Source organism: Rhinolophus sinicus, chromosome 7 (assembly GCF_057876585.1).
Source record: "Rhinolophus sinicus isolate RSI-liver-muscle chromosome 7, RSI-T2T, whole genome shotgun sequence".
Classification (NCBI taxonomy): Eukaryota; Metazoa; Chordata; class Mammalia; order Chiroptera; family Rhinolophidae; genus Rhinolophus; species Rhinolophus sinicus.
Window position 1 is genome coordinate 54,637,854 of NC_142507.1, and position 19,419 is coordinate 54,657,272.

The 19,419-nt window shown below is 60.3% G+C and overlaps 3 protein-coding genes across 6 annotated transcripts; 1 reads left to right on the forward strand and 2 right to left on the reverse strand.

The window, feature by feature from the left end:
* Positions 1-109: 109 nt before the first annotated feature.
* KRTCAP2 (keratinocyte associated protein 2) lies at positions 110-3,128 on the reverse strand. 2 transcript variants are annotated; one of them, XM_019711899.3, is made up of 5 exons: positions 2,553-3,128; positions 2,064-2,218; positions 1,863-1,926; positions 470-536; positions 110-262 (listed from the first exon to the last, which is right to left on the reverse strand). In XM_019711899.3, the coding sequence occupies exons 1-5, from the start codon at positions 2,791-2,793 to the stop codon at positions 142-144; spliced, it is 648 nt and encodes a 215-aa protein (XP_019567458.2). In that variant the 5' UTR covers positions 2,794-3,128; the 3' UTR covers positions 110-141. The 2 variants fall into 2 exon arrangements, with proteins under 2 accessions (XP_019567458.2, XP_088655768.1); XM_088799642.1 differs by having other exon boundaries at positions 2,560-2,761.
* Positions 3,129-3,223: 95 nt separating this feature from the next.
* TRIM46 (tripartite motif containing 46) lies at positions 3,224-12,429 on the forward strand. Of its 3 annotated transcripts, none has more exons than XM_019711895.3 (10): positions 3,224-3,383; positions 4,783-5,044; positions 5,278-5,621; positions 6,265-6,408; positions 6,514-6,609; positions 7,233-7,486; positions 7,757-7,878; positions 8,878-9,180; positions 9,987-10,284; positions 11,260-12,429. In XM_019711895.3, exons 1-10 carry the CDS (start codon positions 3,321-3,323, stop codon positions 11,651-11,653), a joined length of 2,280 nt encoding a protein of 759 aa, XP_019567454.1. In that variant the 5' UTR covers positions 3,224-3,320; the 3' UTR covers positions 11,654-12,429. The 3 variants fall into 3 exon arrangements, with proteins under 3 accessions (XP_019567454.1, XP_019567456.2, XP_019567455.1); XM_019711897.3 differs by lacking the exon at positions 3,224-3,383 and adding an exon at positions 3,755-4,000; XM_019711896.3 differs by lacking the exon at positions 3,224-3,383 and adding an exon at positions 4,109-4,290.
* An 808-nt stretch (positions 12,430-13,237) lies between these two features.
* On the reverse strand, positions 13,238-17,638 carry MUC1 (mucin 1, cell surface associated). Its single transcript, XM_074318872.2, has 7 exons — positions 17,454-17,638; positions 15,416-17,004; positions 15,257-15,312; positions 14,987-15,120; positions 14,766-14,887; positions 14,522-14,671; positions 13,238-13,598 (listed from the first exon to the last, which is right to left on the reverse strand). Exons 1-7 carry the CDS (start codon positions 17,512-17,514, stop codon positions 13,530-13,532), a joined length of 2,181 nt encoding a protein of 726 aa, XP_074174973.2. The 5' UTR covers positions 17,515-17,638; the 3' UTR covers positions 13,238-13,529.
* Between the last annotated feature and the right edge of the window lie 1,781 nt (positions 17,639-19,419).

Genomic DNA, 19,419 nt, shown 5'->3' on the forward strand with positions numbered 1-19,419 from the left:
GCCCCCCCCCCACTGTCTGAAAACAGCCGGGGGCCACCTGCCCTAACATTCTGCCCACCCATGCAGGCACTGGCAGAAGAGGTCCACAGCGTATCACAGTTCACAGAGCTACAAAGAACCAACTTTATTGGACATTCAGAGTCAGTTTCTCTTCTTGCCCTTGCCCGTGACCTTGGCTGGCGTGAGGACTGGAGCTGCTGCCTGGTACAGAGTGGAGGAGATCTTGTTGATGTAGTACAGACCGACCATGGAGAAGATGAAGCTACGGGGTGAAGACAGAAAGGTCTCGGCATCCGTGGGCACGCGGCCAGCCTGCCATCTAGGGCAGACACCAGCACAGGGAAGCATGGGGAAGACAGGCGAACAGAAGGGGAGGGAGGGATGGGGGAGGCTGGAACCACCACAGGGGGATCCAGGGCCAAAGAACAGGATGCAGTACCCCTCACCCAGCCAGCTATCAGGCACTTACCAAGTGGTGACACAGACTCGATGGATGAGTCCAGACGCAAAAAGAGCCAACAGGAGGCAGAGGAGAACTGGGGAGGAAAGAGGGGACACGGAGGGTGGTGGTCAGAATGGACACAGCAGGCGTTCCTATGAGAAGAACAGGAGCAATCTGGGGCCTTCTGAATCCTGGGGAACCTGCTTGGAGGGATATCGCACGACAACAGCAGGAGGACCTCAGAAGGCCTTAATGATGCCCAGGAAACCAGCTCTACCCTGTCCTGGCTTTCCTCCAGTGGAAAGGAAAAAGAAAGGTGATAGCAGTCTGAAGGGCAAGGCTTGCTCGTAAGGATCAAGGCGTTTCCAACAGACACCAGCCAAGGGGGATCAATTCATTAAACTGGCTGGCCAGGGGCGGAAGATGAGAGCCTCACTCCCTAGACACAGGTTGGAGGGCAGAATGCCTGGATACACAGGCCCATGGGGCAGGAAAGGGTCTCAGGTTATCTAGAGTAAGAATGGAGAAACAGGGGGAAGGCAGGAAGCAAGGGCAAACCCCACCAGCCAGGTGGGGAGAGCAGGGCAGGGCAGGGCAGGGCAGAGAGCCAAGAACCCAGCCCCACAACAAAGGTTTCTTTCAGAAGCAAATGAAGACAATCAATTTACATGGAAACAAAGTCTCAGAGGGAGAGAAGTCCTGGGGCTGCAGGATGTAAGGAGCTCTGGAAGCCCACAAGAGGGCAAGGTGGAGAGAGCAAGACCTACAGGAGGGCAAGGATGACAGATCTGTGCTACTGGATGAGGGCTTCACGCTTCACACCAGATGGCATCTGCCAATTTCCGAGCATGTGGCATTCCTTAGGTGATCTGGCTTTGACGCCTAATTTGCTTTATGAACTTAATTCTCCATAAATAACCACATCATCAATTCTCAATTAGAGGAGCAGTAACAAGGATCATTTCAAACACAAAACAATCTAACAGTTATTCCAATTTGGCCAAGATTTCTGCTGACATAGCGCTCTTCAAACTCATCTCAAATAGAATTCACTAATATCAGGTCAATTTCACATCAGAACTCCCTCAAGGAACTCAGTTCTTCCTGCTTCTGCTGCTGGGAACAAAGAACACCTCCCCACAGATGGCTGCTAAACAGGTCCAAACTTGCCTGTTCCCCTCAAACCTTCCCTGGGAACTGGCCAGAAGGCAACTGAGTTTCTGGCTTTCAGAGGTCTTCTTTTCCGGCTCCCATTCCAGGAGCTGGAAAAAGTGCTGGATCCAAAGGCGTCATCTGTCTCCAGACAGTCTTATTAACATATTTCCGTCTGCTTTACCTTCTAAGCACCTGAAAATTCAGTACTGTGTTGGGGGAGGTTAGAGGAGAGGGTTCAAATACTCAACCCCCAATTGTCACTTACTCTCAGGGAAGATCTTTGCTTGGAATCCTTTGCCAAAGACAAGATTCTCCAGATTATTGAAGGCCTGGGTTGAGGGAATTAAGGAGTAGGGCGTGCAGTGGGGACAGAGCTGCGTGGGTAATGGGAGGGGTACAAGTCTGCGTGGCCCTCCCCCCTTCCGACCCTCAAACCCCTCGCCCCCCACCACCGCCGGGAGGATACAGTGAGGGAGAAGACGAAAAGGCCGGAGCCAAGCAGGCCCCCCTGGATGGTGAGCCACTCGGTGGAGGCCAGCTGGCGGCTGTACATCTGCATCCCAGCGAAGAGCAGCAGGGACAAGAGGGACGACAGCGCCAGCGAGGTGCCCGTACCCACCACTGGAGGGGATGAGAGAAGAGACGGAGAATCGGGCCCGGTTCTCCCTCCAGGAGCCGCAGGCAGATTCGGCAACTCTCGGGGCTCAAGGGCCCGACCACTTCCAAGCAATCCCAGGTCTGCAGCCACACTCCCCAGCTCCACGCTCCCCAACTCCCCACGGCGACCCCCAGGAATTTCTCAGCCCGGGACGCCCGGCACCCTCCCGTCCCGTGCAGATGCCCGCCCCCTGGGCACCAGGACACGTCAGCTCTGCGGGGAGAGGACCAGGAAGGCTGGTCCGTGCCAACTCCGACCCCCACTAGTCCGTGCGGGGAACCCCGCTGGCCCCGTTACCCATCACGTCCCGCCCGTGGGTCCAATCTGCGCCTCCAGCCAAGAAAGACGGGAGCCGAACCGGGCGCTGTTGCCTGTGCGCACGCGTCAGCACCCAACGCGAACTTGCTTCCCCTACGTCTTCCTTTCTCCGTCTCGGCGCCTGCCCGTCGCGCCCTCTTCCGGCGTGGAGGAAATATTGCGTCCGAAAGCATCCTTGGCCACCGCCCCAGTCCCCCGCCCGTACCCGCACCCGGAGCATCTGCTGCCTCTCATGGCAACTGCACTTAACTCTTCAAGTCGCTGGGACCATGGCCCATAACCTCTAGCCCACCTCTGTCTTCTTTGCCGTTTACGAATATGTCATCTCTAGTGCCTGTTCCTCAAACCTCCCTCCCCCACGATCATTGCCTCGACGTCTCCCGTAGACTCTTGGCCAAACCAAAATCTAGTCCTGCCATCGTGGAGCCCATCTTTAAAACCAGCCTCCCGCTTTATATATGAGTAAGATTAGGAGCCGATGAAGAACGCGAACATTAAGAAATGGCCCTCCCCTCAAATACCATTCCATGTTACCCAACCCCCTGACCGCCTTCTGAGAACCACGTGGGGAAAACTATTTCCCACCTCCTACCCCGACAGGCGCTGTTCGAGGCTTGTCCCTGGAGCATGCGCAGTGATATTTCACCCCACCCCTCCCCACACCCCCACCGGGCTCCTGCATTAAGCCCGGGGTTCGCAGCCGCAGCCGGGATCGGGCACCCGGGGGCGGGCGGGCATGGTAGGGCCATGGCTGAGGGTGACGATATGCAGACCTTCACTTCCATCATGGATGCACTGGTCCGCATCAGTGTGAGTTAAGGTGGGGTCGAGGGAAGGGGGGCGGTATAGGGGTCCGGGGCAGACCGGGACCGTGACCAGGTGGGATCCAGCGAGATGCTGGGATGAAGACAGGGGGCTGGTGATGGCAGAAAGTACTGAGAGGGTCGGGATGCAGGTGTGAGAGGGTAATCCCTGGGGCAGCCGGGCGGTAGGTGCCGTGAAGGCGTCCATCAGCTGGGATGTGAGGACCAAGGAGCTGCTCGGACGCAGAGGGTGGGCTAGGGTAGCGGCCAGTAGGGCACCAGGGCTGGGGCTGCGGGGCAAGGAGGCTTTACTGTGAGGAGGTGGCGTGTGTGAGCTTGGACAATTTCCAAGAAAACTGAGGACTGCTGGGGAGCGATGAAGGAGCCGCCCCAGGGTGTAGTTCCCAATTTGGACAGCTCCACGACCCCACCCCACCCAGCGTACCCCCACTCCCAGCTGCCTTCGAACCTCCCGCGGTTGTCATGGCAACCCGTGCCCGGCTCTCCCAGGGGCGGTGCCAACCCTGCTCCCCCCCACTACCTCCTCCCCCCTCCCTCCGTGTCCCTCCCTCCTTTGTGTCAGCTGCGCCCCTGATCGGGATGGCTGCGAAGAGAGGGACCAAGGTGAGGTGAGGGGGTGGGGCATAGCTCGAGGACCCCCGCCACCAAGAAAAGGAGGGGTACTTCCGGTGGGGAGGGGGCGAGTAGGCGGGACGCTTGTTTCCCCACTGCTTGGGGAGGGGTTTGCGGCCAGCCAGGTTGTGCCGGGGATGGGAGCGGGAGGGCGAGATGGTGGGGGGCAAAGGAGAATGGGTTAGCATCGGGGAACCGGAGGAGAAGGCTGGGGAAGTGAAGAATGGAGGATGGAGGTTGGGGCGGTCGCAGGCCAAAGCCGCGGCCAGAAGACCGCGGGGGTGAGCAGGATGGAGAGGGAGCGACGTCTATCTACAGGGAGGAGTCACGTGGGGGGGCAGGTGGGGGGCTGGTGTTCCAGAGTAGGAGGCGGGGGTCCGCACCGAGCTGCAGAATGGGCGGTGTCCTTGAGAGGGTGCCTGGGGCTGGCGCAGAAATGGGGGAGGGGGCTAATGACTAGGTGAGAGGGGCTGCAGTTTCGCCTGAGCAGAGGGGTAATGGGGGTGGGGCTTGAGGCTGGGGGGAGGCACGAAATCCAACCCTGAGCTCCAACCATCCTTCCTCCTCCGTAGGCCTTTAGCTCTGCAGGAGGGAAGCAGACTAGAGACAGAGCTGGGAGGTCTGTGAACCAAGCCCAGGCTGGTGCTGGGGAAAAGCTATAAGTAGCTTGTCTTGCCCCTTCCTGAAACGGCTGGTCTCTAAGGGCAGCTGAGGGGCCTGTCAAGATATGCCAGGTGTCCAAGCTCTGACTCAACCGCCTGGTCCCTCCACAGACGAGCATGAAGAACATGGAGAAGGAACTGCTGTGCCCAGTGTGCCAAGAGATGTACAAGCAGCCACTGGTGCTGCCCTGTACCCACAATGTGTGCCAGACCTGTGCCCGCGAGGTGCTGGGCCAGCAGGGCTATGTAGTCCATGGTGGGGACCCCAGCTCCGAGCCCACCTCTCCTGCCTCCACCCCTTCCACCCGCAGTCCCCGCCTCTCCCGCAGAACTCTCCCCAAGCCAGATCGCTTGGACAGGCTGCTTAAGTCAGGTGGGACTGGGACCGACGGGGTGGGGGTGGGGATGCTGGGCTGTCCATCAGGAATCTGGAAGGGGTCCATCCCTGGTCAGGGCATCTGTCTGTGTTTCCCAGGGTGGAGATACTGCTCATTTAGGCTCTAAGAGCTCAGCTGAGCTATGGCATAATAAAAAATAATTTTTAAATTGAACAGACTTCCCCCACCCCCAGCCAGCTGTAATTTTTATCTCCCGGCCCATCCACAGGCTTTGGGACATATCCCGGGCGCAAGCGAGGTGCTCTGCATCCCCAGGTGATTGTTTTCCCGTGCCCAGCCTGCCAGGGTGATGTGGAGCTGGGGGAACGGGGCCTGGCGGGGCTGTTCCGGAACCTGACCCTGGAGCGTGTGGTGGAGCGCTACCGCCAGAGTGTGAGTGTGGGTGGCGCCATCCTGTGCCAGCTGTGCAAGCCCCCACCACTAGAGGCCACGAAGGGCTGCACCGAGTGCCGTGCCACCTTCTGCAACGAATGCTTCAAGCTTTTCCACCCCTGGGGCACCCAGAAGGCCCAGCATGAGCCCACCCTGCCCACTCTCTCCTTCCGCCCCAAGGTGAGCCAGCTCTTGCAGGGCCTGGGAAGGGATGCCATCTGGATGGGTGGGGGTGCCTGGCATTGTGGGCCCCCAAAAGGAGGTGGGCAGGGATTTGCCATTGCCAAGTTTCTTTCTCTGTGACGATGACAACAAAAGGCACTGGACAAATCTTTGCACGTCTTTGAGCCTCCATCTCATCTGTTCAATGAGGTTGATGGTATCTGCTCTGCAATGTCCACACCTGCAGGGCTGGTCTGAGGATCACGTGCCATAACGTTTGTGAAAGTTATCTGTACACTAAAAAGGTCTGTGTGCGTTTATTCATTAAACAAATATTTATCAAGCACCTATGAGCCTAGTGCTGTTCTAGGCGTTGGGATATGGTGTGAACAAGATAGACGAGGTTAATGATTAACCACAAGGCCAAGATCAATTACCATGATGATTATTGTTATTAACACACGTCTCCCAAGGTAGACCAAGGGAGGAGCAAAGCTGGTGCCTGGAAGGTGCAGGAAAGGCTCTTTTTGATGCCAGTGTATACCACCAGGTGGCACTGTGGAGCACCACCAGCTGGGCTCCCCTGCACCCCCACCTGGCCAGTGGAGGTGAGCACTCTTAAACACCGTTACCTGACCATGCCATTGCTTTCTGTCCCTAGGGTCTGATGTGCCCAGACCACAAGGAAGAGGTGACTCACTACTGCAAAACATGCCAACGGCTGGTATGCCAACTCTGCCGAGTGAGGCGCACCCACAGCGGGCACAAGATCACACCGGTGCTCAGCGCCTACCAGGCCCTCAAGGTGAAGACCCCTCCGTGGGCCCCTGTGCTAACCCACTCACACCTCCTCCTAACTCCTGGCTTCCACCGAGCCGGCCGTGATGCCCACCTCTTTCTCCCTCCTCAGGACAAGCTGACAAAGAGCCTGACATACATCCTGGGAAACCAGGACACAGTACAGACCCAGATCTGTGAGCTGGAGGAGACCGTGAGGCACACTGAGGTGAGGGAGGGCATGGCGGTGGCCCTGGGCCCTACGTGGGCCTGGAAGCAGCAAGGAGGTGTGAATGGCATGGCTCAGTCAGCTGGTTGCACGCTCAGGAAGCCCGTGTGGGGTCCCTGGATGTGTTGGGGTTTTGGTTAAAGCAGATTGGCAGAAACATCAGTGCCCCAGGACAGGCTGTACCTGGAGTTCCAGTGGGGAAAGGGTGGCTGTCACCCAGGACAGGGAAAGCTGGAGAAGCCCCTGGGATGTAGCTCTGATGCCTTCGGGCTCAGCTGCCTGCTGCCAGATTGCTTGAACCCGCTGACGTGTGGATGGGCAATTAGGATGGCGCAGATGCTGGCGGGTGTTAGTGCAGTCCAAGCGGATGAGAGAGCACTCACCGTCTCCTTTATGTGGGGGAGTCCTTGGGGACCGTGGTCTGGGCTCCAGGTGAGCACAGATGGTTAGGAGCTGAGCCCATCTGCATGTACAGGAGCCTTTGCAGCCATGAGCCTGGCCCTGTTGGAGCAGGTGGGTCGCATTTCCCTGGATCCTTTGTGATCCTAGCCATGGTGTGGGGCCCCAGGAGGCCGGCATAGGCACTGCCTTCAAGAAGATAGTAAGTGTTGCTCTTTGGGCAGGTGAGTGGTCAGCAGGCCAAGGAGGAGGTGTCCCAGCTGGTGCGGGGGCTGGGGGCTGTGCTGGAGGAGAAGCGGGCATCACTGCTTCAGGCCATAGAGGAGTGCCAGCAGGAGCGGCTGGCCCGTCTCAGCGCCCAGCTCCAGGAGCACCGCAGCCTGCTGGATGGCTCAGGTCTGGTGGGCTATGCCCAGGAGGTCCTTAAGGAAACAGACCAGCCCTGCTTTGTGCAAGCAGCCAAGCAGTTACACAACAGGTACTCCCGGCCACGGCTCAGGGCCACGGGCTCCCAGTGGGCAGGGGCATCATGGGTGTAGATATTGCCCAAGACAATGTCTCAAGTACCGCCCAACAGAGAGCTGGGCCCCGGGGATTGTCACCAGGCCAAAGTGATACCCAGCTTGTCTGAAGGGACGAGGAAGAGAATCAAAGCAGAGGCCAGGGCTCTACGGGTGGGCAGACAGAATCGAGGGGAAGGGTGGCTGCCCAGGTGGCAGTGCCTGACCCTTGCCTGCCCCCATCCCAGGATTGCCCGAGCTACAGAGGCCCTCCAGATGTTTCGACCAGCTGCCAGCTCCTCCTTCCGCCATTGCCAGCTGGACGTGGGGCGTGAGATGAAGCTGCTGACCGAGCTTAACTTCCTGCGAGGTAAGGAGATGGCCAGGCCCCATGCCCAGTTAGAGCCTTTCTCCCTTCTTCCCGAGCAGCGGGCCCGGGGGGCAGTGCCCACCGGGGACCTCCCGGCTTCCTGCCGGCCTGGCCAGCCATCCCTCCCACCTAGCCCACCGGCCACACCATCCTACCGCGCTCAGCGCTGCTTCTCCCTCTCTTTGTTTGTAGGCTGTGGCCACCGCGGACTCTGCTCCGGAGAACCCCAGGCAAGTCAGCGGCCCTGCCCCGGGGACCCTGCCCCGCCGGGCCCCCCCGCCCCGCCCCGCCGCCCCCACGCAGCTCGGCCATCCACTCTTTGCTTCCTTCACTGTCCTGCCTTAACCAGACTGTCAGTCCTCCCGGACCAGTGCCCTGTCTCTCTTCCGCCTTCCTTAGGTGCTTGCCTAATCCTTGCCTGTCTGATCTTTTGTCCTTGTGACTCGTCCTCTGGACTTTCCTTCTCTTTTCCTTGACCTTTGTCCCCTGCCATCAAGCTTCTGCTCACCCTCTGTCTATCTGACTGACTGGTTATTTTCTATCTTACTCCCATTTTCTATCTTACTGACCGGTTATCCATCTCCCTCCCATTCTGTCCCCTCTTTCCTGTTCAGTGCCCTCTTGCCTGGGTTCCAGTGGCCTTTCCCTGGGGCTCCTCTTTATTCCTAGAATAAAAAGGGTCATAGAAAGAAGGGTCCCCATCTGGTCTGACACCCTCATTTGACAGAGGAAACTGAAGCCCAGAAAGGGGAAGTGACTGACCTACAGCCATAGTGAAAGGTGGCAGGCAGGACTAGCACCCAGGCCTCCTGCGTGCCTCTCTCCTTCTCCCCTGGGCGCTGCCTACCGGTGCCCTGCCTGGTCCCAGACGGGTCTCTTCCCCAGGTCCCTCTCACCCACACTCACCCCCCCGGCTCCCGCTGCTTCCCCTTTTCCTGCCTGCCCTCCCTGCCTGGACAGTGGCCAGGCCCTGACTGACCCCACTGTCTCTTCCGACAGTGCCCGAGGCTCCTGTCATCGATACCCAGCGCACGTTTGCCTACGACCAGATCTTCCTATGCTGGCGGCTGCCCCCCCACTCACCACCTGCCTGGCACTACACCATTGAGTTCCGGCGCACGGACGTGCCTGCCCAGCCGGGCCCCACACGCTGGCAGCGGCGGGAGGAGGTGAGGGGCACCAGTGCCTTGCTCGAGAACCCTGACACAGGCTCGGTGTACGTCCTGCGTGTCCGTGGCTGCAACAAGGCTGGCTACGGCGAGTACAGTGAAGATGTCCACCTACACACGCCCCCAGCTCCGGGTGAGTGGCACGGGAGGGCACCGGGCATGCTGGGACCCGGGCACTGGAGGGACGGTATGACGCAGTGGGCCACATCCGCTAGCTCTGGGGCGAGGCTGCCTCCTTCAAATCCCAGCTCTGACTCTGGCCAACGGTGTGGCTAGGCGCCCGTTATTCACCGTCTCTGGACCTCAAGTTCCTCTTCTGCAGGGATAGTAGCAATACTTACCTCGGAGGGCTGTTGTGAGAATCAAGTAACTTCACAGATGTGAAGTCTTAGCAGTCTTTCCGGCTCCAGGGCTCCGTAAATGTTAGTAAAGTGACTCTCCAGAAGCGTGCGGACCCTGGGATGTAGGCATACCAGGAGCGGCAGCACCCACATAGAGGGCAGCAGGGGGAGGGGCTGGCTGTAAGGACCAGCTGTGGGCACCAGGGTGTGGGCTGGAAAGTGTAGGCAGATGGTGGCGGGGCTGTCACCAGGCGGAATGGAACAGCAGTGGGGACTGTCCACAGGGCCAGCCATGGGAAAGGGATGAGAGAAAGCATGGAGTCAACTGGGTCTGGGAGACCGGTTTCTGTGTCCACTACTCATCACTAAAACCCTTCCTGGGGTCCCATGCCCGTTTGGGATGCCCCCTTTTTTTTCCCTTATGCCCCCCCATTCCAGTTCTCCAAGCCCTCTTCCCGGAGCTTCCTGCCCACACCTCAGCAACCTGTTCCGTGTCCTGAAATGTCCCAGTGTCTTGTGCTAACACCTCACAGTCCCCAGTGCCCGTGTTTGTCCCTGAAGTCCTTCCTTCTGTTTCAACGCCCGCCCCCCACTCCAGTCCTGCACTTCTTCCTCGATGGCCGCTGGGGCACAAGCCGAGAGCGGCTGACCATCAGCAAGGACCAGAGAGCGGTGCGGAGTGTTCCGGGGCTGCCCCTGCTGCTGGCTGCGGAGCGGCTGCTGACTGGCTGCCACCTGAGTGTGGATGTGGTCCTGGGTGATGTGGCTGTGACCCAGGGCCGCAGCTACTGGGCCTGCGCCGTAGACCCAGCCTCCTACTTGGTCAAGGTGGGCGTCGGGCTGGAGAGCAAGCTTCAGGAAAGCTTCCAGGGCGCCCCCGATGTGATCAGCCCCAGGTCAGGTTTCTCGGGAAGGGATGGGGTGTGGGGGCCCTGGGTGGAGGAGCTGGGGACAGTGCAGGGTGGCAAGGGGAGCACAGACTTGCAGGGGTGGAGCTGGGAAGAGATTAGGAGGTAGCAGTACGATAATGGAAGTCAGGTCAGGGGCCTGTGGCCGGCGAAACGTGGGCCCCGTGGAAGGGCTGTGAGGCTCGAGTTTTGGAGTGTGTGGCCAGGGAAAGAGATGATAGAAGAGGGGGCCGTCCCCACTCCCTCCCACCCTCTCTCCGAGCCTCCATGTGCTTTCTCCCTGATACCCCCTTTCCAACATCCTTTCCCCACCTCCTGTACCTTCTCCCCACACATCTTGTCTCAACGCCCTAAAATTCTTCCCTGGAACTTCCCACCTCCAAACCCTCTTACCCCCAACGCCTACCTGACACCCTCCCACACGTTCTTTCCCCTCCGACCCTCTCTCTCAGCACTCTGCCCTGATACCCCGCTTCTTCAAAATGCTTTTTCTCTAACACCAGCTCGTCCCCACCCACATCCCCTGACGCCCCTGGTCTCTGACACCGATGCACCCTCAGGCTCTCCCACCATTGACCTTCCCGACATCCTCTCTGCTCTTCCTGTGCCCCCAGCACCTCAGTCACTGACCAGCAGCTTCTCGGACCCTCAGAACCCTCTCTCGGCATGATGTCCGCAGCACCATTTTTCTCACCGCCTTCCTACCTCGCGGAGGCTGCATGCGTCAGTGTGCCTGGTCTTTCCTTTGCCCCGGAGCTGTCTTACCCTCTGTCATTTCCTTTCCGTACCCTTTTCCTGCCAAACCAAGCTCCCTGCACTCTAGCCTGTCTCCTCAACATGTGTTCTCCTCCATACCCCGATACCGCTGGCTCCCCAACACTCCATCCTTCCACCGTCTCAGCCCTCTGGGCTCCCCCTCCCCCACTCTACCCCCAACCTCTTGTCCACCACCCGTCCCTGCAGGTACGACCCGGACAGCGGACATGACAGTGGGGCTGAAGACGCTACCGTGGAGGCGTCGCCACCCTTCGCTTTCCTCACCATCGGTATGGGCAAGATCCTGCTGGGGGCCGGGGCCAGCTCTGGTGCAGGGCTGACGGGGAGGGATGGCCCCGCAGCCGGCTGCACGGTGCCCCTGCCGCCCCGCCTGGGCATCTGCCTGGACTACGAGCGGGGCCGGGTCTCCTTCCTGGATGCTGTGTCCTTCCGCGGGCTCCTGGAGTGCCCCCTGGACTGCTCTGGGCCTGTGTGCCCTGCCTTTTGCTTCATTGGAGGTGGCGCTGTACAGCTACAGGAGCCCGTGGGCACTAAGCCTGAGAGGAAGGTCACCATTGGGGGCTTCGCCAAGCTGGATTGACCTTCTCTGGCCCCTCCTGGGCCCTGGCCCTCCAAGCCTCCTGGAACCCGGTTATTCCTCCGGCAGCTTCTCCCTCCAACTCTTCCTACCATGAGGTCCTGTCCGTTCCCCCGTGTCTGTCTTCCCAGCGCCGTCCCTTGACCAAGGGACTGTCCTCTGCCCACCTCCCTGTACGTCCCCCATTATCTCCATTACCTGTTAATCCAGGCTGATCCCAAGCCTCTGCTCCATGGCCTGACCTCGGCATCTTACCGAGGTCATGGAGCGAGCCCCCCCACCCCCGCCACCCCCATCCCTGGTCCCTGCCCTGTGCCCCTCCCCGGGCCCGACTGGGAGGGAAGGCTCCTGGAACACTGGGCATGATCCCCAGCTCTGCTCTCTGCCCTGCCAAGCAAGCTCTCTGCCCCACTGATGCTGAACTACAGCCTTGGAACGGGCAGGCTCTTTGGTTGGACACTGCCCAGGCACTCACTCCCTGGTGAGGGGAAGGGGACCCTGTCCTGCTTTATTTATGTGGGTCCCCATACTCCTCCGCCGCATGCCTCTTACACCTCTCTTTTCCCTCTTGCATGCTTTACTTGTCCCGCACCTATGCCAACGTGCCAAGTCTCCCTTGGGGCCCCAGCGGAGGGTGGGTGTCCCCATTGGGTTGGGCTAGGCAAGGCCTGTGGTGCCCGCTGCTGCCCCCTGCGGTAGGCACTGCTAGGCCTGTGCCAAGCAACAGCTGTCATTTTATTTTCATAGTTTATAAATAATAAACTGTGATGTCAGGCACATCTCCCTGAGACCTGTCATTCCTTAGTTTCTGTGTGGCAGGCGGGAGGGATCCACCACGGCTCAGAGCAGGGCTGCCTGGTGGATATATAGCGCCTGAGGGAAGGAGGTCCCCAAGCCAGGCGCTCCACGCCTATTATGTTTCTCCTCCCACGTACCTCTCCCGGGCCTGAGCCGGCCGTGGCCTCCAGGGGGCGCATCGCTCTGGTGGCCACCGGTCAGTCCACTCCCTCCCCCACTTCCCCGACGGGGCGGCGGCTCCTAGGCCCGGAGGGAATGTGGTGGAGGGGGCGGGCACCGTGCCTAGGTCCAAAGGGGTCAGTGAATCAGAACCACTTCCCCATTCCCAGGGTGCGGGGAGCAGACCCCAGAGCCAGCGGGTGGATGGGGCAGGCCTGGCGCCAGCCCCGGATCTGACACTTATCTTGGCCTTGTTGACTCTGCGGCTATTATCGCTGCCTGAGGACTTACTTCACACTCAGGCAGCTCAGAATAGAGCTGCCTGAGGGCATCATGCCAAAGGGGAAGGAGGGCGTGGGCCGCCAGCCCCTCGCTGGGGTGAAATCAGGGGCGAGCCCTGGTCACCTAGGTTTCGTTTCCTCCTTCCTCTTGTGCCGCCAGAGGTAGGGGAGAGGTGACTGAGTTCTTCCACTAGCCACTCAGGCGCCCAGTGTCATCTCTCCTCAGCCCCTGCCGCTCAAATGAACCCAGCTCCTTGCCTTCTCCCCTCGTCTTCTTCCCCAAAGGCCCCTCCAGACCCCCCTCACATTCTCACCACCCCTACTATCTGAGGGTCACATATGACAGATCAGAAGTTGGTGGCCCGCGCAGAAGAGGCCACATTTTATTCAGCCATGTTCAGGTTCCCACTCCCACCTGGGGGCTTTCCGGGCCAGTCCAGACATGTCCCCAGGGGCCCTGATGGGCTTCACCGGGGCTCAGATGGGTTAGGGCACACGGTGGGGTCTGTGAGGGAGGCTGTGAGTAGCCCACCTGAACTCGCAGTTCACCCGTCCAGAACGGTGGGCGCGGGGCGCTCTGCCAGGGAAGACCATGACGGAGGCAGCTGGCACTGGCTGGAGACTCAGAAGGCAACATGCCCCTACAAGTTGGCAGAAGTGGCTGCCAGGTTCGTGTAAGAGAGACTGCTGCCACCGTTGCCTGCAGAAACCTAGGTGGGAGATGAAGGGATCCAGGCTGAGGGGCAGAAGCTTTCCTGGTAGAAGCCACCACCCCAGAGCCCCTGGATGACGCCACAGACTGGGGTCACCGGTCCAGGCGCCTGACCAGTTCTCACAGGGTTAATTCGGAGAGGGCACCTGCCAGGCACCGTCACAGCCTGGTGACTGTAAACAGGGCCAGTCCTCCTCCCTCTGCTCCCCTTCACTCCCTTCCCTTGGTTCTAATCAGCCCCCTTCTCTTCCCTCCTGCCACCTCTCCCTCCATTCTCGCCCCTGCAGCCTAAGGAGCGGTGTGTCTGCTCATCTGTGTAAAACCGGGAGAAGGAAGTCCCAGGAGGAGGGAAAATAGGGTCAAGGAAAGGAAAGCCCCCTCCCCCACATGGAGTTCCCGCCCCAGGGGAGCAAAGTAATTATTTACTAGGTCCTGGACAGAAAGGCTGGCGAGGAAAGAGGGAGGAGGGGTCCGTGCTCTCCTGAGTCTCCTAAGACCCCACCCAGGCCCACCCTGCTTGGTGAGAATTCTTCCTCCATCCGCATTGCATCAGAGAGGCCCCTCCCACCAGCCTTTCTCAATCTACCCTCCATTCTTAGGAGAAGAGTGGGGGCATAGGGGCTCATTCCTTGTGAGTCCTGCACGAAGGGTTCCCCTGGGCATGGTGCCCCACCCATTGCACCTCTGGGCATCCCAGCCATGGCCGTGGCACCAGTTCAGCTGACCAGTGAATGCTCTTCTGGAAAGGCTGGGAGTGGGGACACTCCCTCTTGAGGTCCCCTCTCTTCCATGTGGTCTCCCTGCACTACTTATTTCATGTCCTCTCTCACCTCTTCTAAGTTCTTTGGATTTTCCAAGTACCCCAGAACCCCTTCCCAGCCAAGGCCTCTGTCTCCTCCCACCCGTGGGGCCCATCCTCACCTCCTCATAAGGGCTCCGTTTAGTACCACCAGGGGGCACATAGCGCCCATGGGTGTGGTAGGTGGGGTACTCGCTCATAGGATGGTAGGAATCTCCGGTTGGAAAGATGTCCAGCTGCCCACAGTTCTTTCGGCGGCATTGACACACAGCCTGAGAAGATAGGAGGTTGGGGGGACCATGGAGTTCCCTCTAGCGGGGCCGGGGGGGGGGGGGCTCTGGTCAGGGCCGGAGACTAAGCACTTACCAGGGCCATGAGATAGATAATGGTCAGCGCAACCAGGACACAGACCAGCGTCAGCAGGGCGATGCCCCAGCCAGGTACCCCAGACCCAGGCCGGGCAGAGAAAGGAAATGACACATCGTAAGCTGCAAGGAAAAGCAGTGGTCAGGGCAGTCTCCCAAATGCTGGACAGAGAGGGGCCCTGGCGGCATGGTCCAGGCCCAAAGCAAAGGGCGTGGCCTCACCATTAATTCTGCCGATGACCAGATCGTATCTGTCTGCTTCTGATTTGTGTTGTATGAACTGTACCTCCACCTTATCGGAAGTGATGGTGCCCTCTCGGAAGGCCAGCGTTGATTCCACCACCACGGATCCTGGCCTGCTCGCAGGGAAATGGGCAACTCAACCACGGGCCCCAGCTTCTGGGCACTTCCCCCCAACCATGCATGTCCCCGTGGTGCTTCCCTAAAGTCATGACACCATCTACCCACCCGAGGCTTCACCCAGAACTGTACCTGAACTTTACATTTGAGGAGCCCAGAAATTCCTCTTGTTTATAGATCTGTAAAAACTGGGGTGAGAGGGGAAGCACTGAGGCTCAATGCATGGGTTCCAGCAGCTCCAAGCGCTGCTGCAGGGGGGAGGAAGCACGTGGAGGAAGGGCAGATACTCACCAACTGGGAAACTTTTCTCTGCAGCTCCTGGTAGTAGCTAGTGCTGGGAACTTCCAGAGAAGAGTTAAATGGGAGGTTAAAAATGCTAAAGGACAGGAAAAAGACGGAGATCCTGAGAGGTGGCTGGGGAGGAGTCTTATGGCCGGGGGAGGTGGGGAGTCCTGTGCTATGGTCAGTGCTACTGGCAGTAGTCCTGGTACTGTGGCTGGCAGGGGTGGTGGGCATATCAGAGTGGTGGCTGGAAACTGGGGATGAAGTACCCTTGCCAACTGGGATGGTGGTAGCCTTGGCAGAGGTGCTTTTGTGTGCTGGTATGGTGGCCGGCGTTGTGGCAGGGCCGGTGGCCTGGGACGAGGTGGAACCGTGGGCTGGCGTGGTGGCCGGCGTTGTGGCAGGGCCGGTGGCCTGGGACGAGGTGGAACCGTGGGCTGGCGTGGTGGCCGGCGTTGTGGCAGGGCCGGTGGCCTGGGACGAGGTGGAACCGTGGGCTGGCGTGGTGGCCGGCGTTGTGGCAGGGCCGGTGGCCTGGGACGAGGTGGAACCGTGGGCTGGCGTGGTGGCCGGCGTTGTGGCAGGGCCGGTGGCCTGGGACGAGGTGGAACCGTGGGCTGGCGTGGTGGCCGGCGTTGTGGCAGGGCCGGTGGCCTGGGACGAGGTGGAACCGTGGGCTGGCGTGGTGGCCGGCGTTGTGGCAGGGCCGGTGGCCTGGGACGAGGTGGAACCGTGGGCTGGCGTGGTGGCCAGCGTTGTGGCAGGGCCGGTGGCCTGGGACGAGGTGGAACCGTGGGCTGGCGTGGTGGCCGGCGTTGTGGCAGGGCCGGTGGCCTGGGACGAGGTGGAACCGTGGGCTGACGTGGTGGCCGGCGTTGTGGCAGGGCCGGTGGCCTGGGACGAGGTGGAACCGTGGGCTGGCGTGGTGGCCGGCATTGTGGCAGGGCCGGTGGCCTGGGACGAGGTGGAACCGTGGGCTGGCGTGGTGGCTGGCGTTGTGGCAGGGCCGGGTGCCTGGGATGAGGTGGAACCGTGGGCTGGTGTGGTGGCCGGCGTGGTGGCAGGGCCGGTGGCCTGGGATGAGGTGGAACCATGAGCTGGCATGGTGGCCGGCGTTGTGGCAGGGCCGGTGGCCTGGAACGAGGTGGCATGGGTGACTGGCGTGGTGGTTGGCCTTGTGACAGGGCCGGTGGCCTGGGATGAGGTGGAACCGTGGGCTGGCGTGGTGGCCGGTGTTGTGGCAGGGCTGGTGGACTGGGACGAGGTGGAACCGTGGGCTGGCGTGGTGGCCGGCGTTGTTGCAGGGCCGGTGGCCTGGGATGAGGTGGAACCGTGGGCTGGCGTGGTGGCCGGTGTTGTGGCAGGGCTGGTGGACTGGGACGAGGTGGAACCGTGGGCTGGCGTGGTGGCCGGCGTTGTGGCAGGGCTGGTGGCCTGGGATGAGGTGGAACCGTGGGCTGGCATGGTGGCCGGCGTTGTGGCAGGGTGGCTGGTTGCACTCACAGAACTCCTCTCAGTGGAGTTGGACATTGCGTTGTTACGGGGAGTCAAAGTCTGTGTACTTTCAGGGCGGATTGTGGGGTCAGAGCTGATGGTAGCTGTAAGAGGTTGAGGTCACAGCGTTGTGTTCCGGGACAAATCAGAACAAGGAGAAAATACATCATCTGGCATCCAGAGAAGAAATGCCAAGAGGTTTTGGGGAGTGGGTCCCTGAGTCGGTCCTCCCCCACTTCCCTGTGGGCAGCCTCCTCTCTTCCCACACCCCTCTCTTGGCCACTCTCCACTCCTAAGATTTACCTCTCCTGATGCTCCCACCCCCACCCCCACCCCTCTCTTTAGGAAATTCGCCTGCCTCTGGCACCCTTTCTCCTGGGGGGCGGCCTCTTCTCAGCCTGTCCATAGCCTCTCTCCTTTGTTCTGGCACAGACTAAGCCACCTGTCTGCAACTTCTGCCTCTTGGGGTGCCATCTGCCAGGAAACAAAACCCACAGAAAGGCTGGAAAGACCACAAGAGCAGAGCAGCCCCTCCCCACCTTATGCCTCTCACCTGTAAGCACTGTCAATAGAAGCAGCAGGAGAAAGGAAGGGGCCTGGATGCCCGGTGTCATGGTGGTGGTGAGCGGGGTGAGGAAGGGTCAGAACAGACTCAGGCAGGCGCTGCGTGTGAGGTGGAGCGCACAGGCGTCTGCTGCTTTATACTGGTCCCCCGCCCGCCCTAGGCTCAGCCTGAGCAGGTGACAGGTGACAAAACCCCGCCCCCTCCCCCATTTCCTACCTGCTGTCTCTTCCTCCTCCTCCCCAACCATTTCTGTCCCCTTAGGTAGGCTACTCCGGCCCCAATCACTCAATCCTCTGACAACTTGTTTGTTCTTCAGTTGGCCTCCCCCTCTCACCAACCACTCCTCAGCCCCAGAAGTTGGTGTGTGTGGGGAAAAGGGGGAGTCTGGGACCTGGGTCCCAGTTTTAGCCCCAAGGCGACAGCCAAGGTGAGAAAAGGAACCGAGAAAGCGGGCTAGGTCAACGCGGGAAGTTCACGCTCAGGTCCCCTACTCCACCTCCCCATTCTCCCTGCGCCCCCTGAAGCCCAACTCAGGGGGCTGAGAAGAAATGGGAAGGCTTGATAAAGTGGGGACTAGGTGCTAGTTTCGGACCCCCTCCCCCCGCCACTTCCCGGAATAGCCGCACCCTGCTAACCGCTCCCGGTCCCGTTCTGCACGCAGTTCTACCCCGAAACCCACAGTCCCCGCCCCTGCCGCACTTTTCAGCAGCTGAGTTCCTTCCTTGGCTTTCTACCGAGAAGGGGGCGGGGAAAGAAATTTCCACTTAAACGAGGACCAGACCTGGGCTCCGCCGAGCCCTAGGGTCTTTCCTCCCCAGTCCGGCACCTGGTAGCGGCCGGCAGCGAGCTGGGCCGGTCGTGCTCTCCTGCCCTCTAGTGGTCACCGGGAGCCTCACGGTGCCTGCCCCGGCGGGCTAGGGGGTTGCCCCCGTCGAGGGTGAGGTTGGGCGGCGTTGCCTAGGTGGGAGCAGAGAGAAGCTGGGGAGGGCAGCGCCCCAGAGAGAGGAGTCAGTGGTTTGGCCAGAGAAGGCGAGGAACGCCCTGTACCTTCGATGGAGAGGCTAGGAACTTTAGGAGAGGACACTGGGGTTCGTGGGGCGGTATCTGGAGGAAATGGCGCTAAGTGGGAGGGGTCCTGAGGTACATGGAAAGGTCACCCAGTACGTGAGAGAGGACATCGGAATGTGAGAGGGAATGTGGGAGGGGGAATGGGACACTACGTATTTAGGAGACAGAGAGCACGTAGGGCGATAGAATGGTATTTGGGGGCACTGAACTATATCCTTTGGGGAGCAGAGCGGTATTTGGGGCATGTAGGCACGTGTTGGTGGTGGGCACAACTGTATGTGAGGGTGTGTAATTTTGGAGGACCGACACTTATTCTGAAGTGCAGAAATATTTGGGACCAGGGACGTATTTAGGGTCACAGCAAGTGGAACTAAGGGTATCAGGCCCCATCCGGAGGTCCTGGGTTGCGGCCTCGGCCGACGCAAGCAGTACGACGTTAAGAAAACAATTTTTAGCCCCAAGAATACAAATCGGAAAATGAACTTTAAAAACACTTCGGTGCGGCGGGAGTAGAAGGAAGCCGGCGCGGAGGCGACGGACAGTCGTGCCGAAGCGCGCAGCTCCGCCTCGTTGGCGAGGCTTTGTGCCGCGCGGGGCGGGGGGCGTTGACGTCAGCGCCGCGGCGCGCGGGCCGGAAAGGCGGGGAAGCCCCCTACCCTCCAGCTAGAGAACGGGCGCGTATCTAGGTGGGCGGCCCCAAAACTTCAGCCCCCGGTGTTGCCAGGCAACAGCCATTCAGTTCGGTTGCTGGGACACGCGTTACCATGGTGACGGCCCCGCGCCGCGCCGTCCGAGTATTTAAAGAGCAAGCGCGCGCAACGCTCGGGCGTCGGAAAGTGGCCTTCCGGGATACTGCGATCGCCCCTTCTCCCTTCCCCCCTCCCCC

Excerpts from the sequence above, each read along its gene's own strand:
- MUC1 (XM_074318872.2), bottom strand. The coding sequence starts at position 17,514 with ATGACACCGGGCATCCAGGCCCCTTCCTTTCTCCTGCTGCTTCTATTG. Across the intron at positions 14,672-14,765 it reads TTATCTATCTCATGGCCCTG|GCTGTGTGTCAATGCCGCCG; the intron begins GTAAGTGCTTAG and ends CTATCTTCTCAG. Across the intron at positions 13,599-14,521 it reads AACGGAGCCCTTATGAGGAG|GTTTCTGCAGGCAACGGTGG; the intron begins GTGAGGATGGGC and ends TCTCCCACCTAG.
- TRIM46 (XM_019711897.3), top strand. The coding sequence starts at position 3,860 with ATGGCAACCCGTGCCCGGCTCTCCCAGGGGCGGTGCCAACCCTGCTCC. Across the intron at positions 6,409-6,513 it reads GCGCCTACCAGGCCCTCAAG|GACAAGCTGACAAAGAGCCT; the intron begins GTGAAGACCCCT and ends CTCCCTCCTCAG. Across the intron at positions 7,487-7,756 it reads GCCAAGCAGTTACACAACAG|GATTGCCCGAGCTACAGAGG; the intron begins GTACTCCCGGCC and ends CCCCCATCCCAG.
- KRTCAP2 (XM_019711899.3), bottom strand. The coding sequence starts at position 2,793 with ATGCTCCGGGTGCGGGTACGGGCGGGGGACTGGGGCGGTGGCCAAGGA. Across the intron at positions 2,219-2,552 it reads CCACGGGCGGGACGTGATGG|TGGTGGGTACGGGCACCTCG; the intron begins GTAACGGGGCCA and ends CATCCCCTCCAG. Across the intron at positions 1,927-2,063 it reads TTTTCGTCTTCTCCCTCACT|GCCTTCAATAATCTGGAGAA; the intron begins GTATCCTCCCGG and ends CCCTCAACCCAG.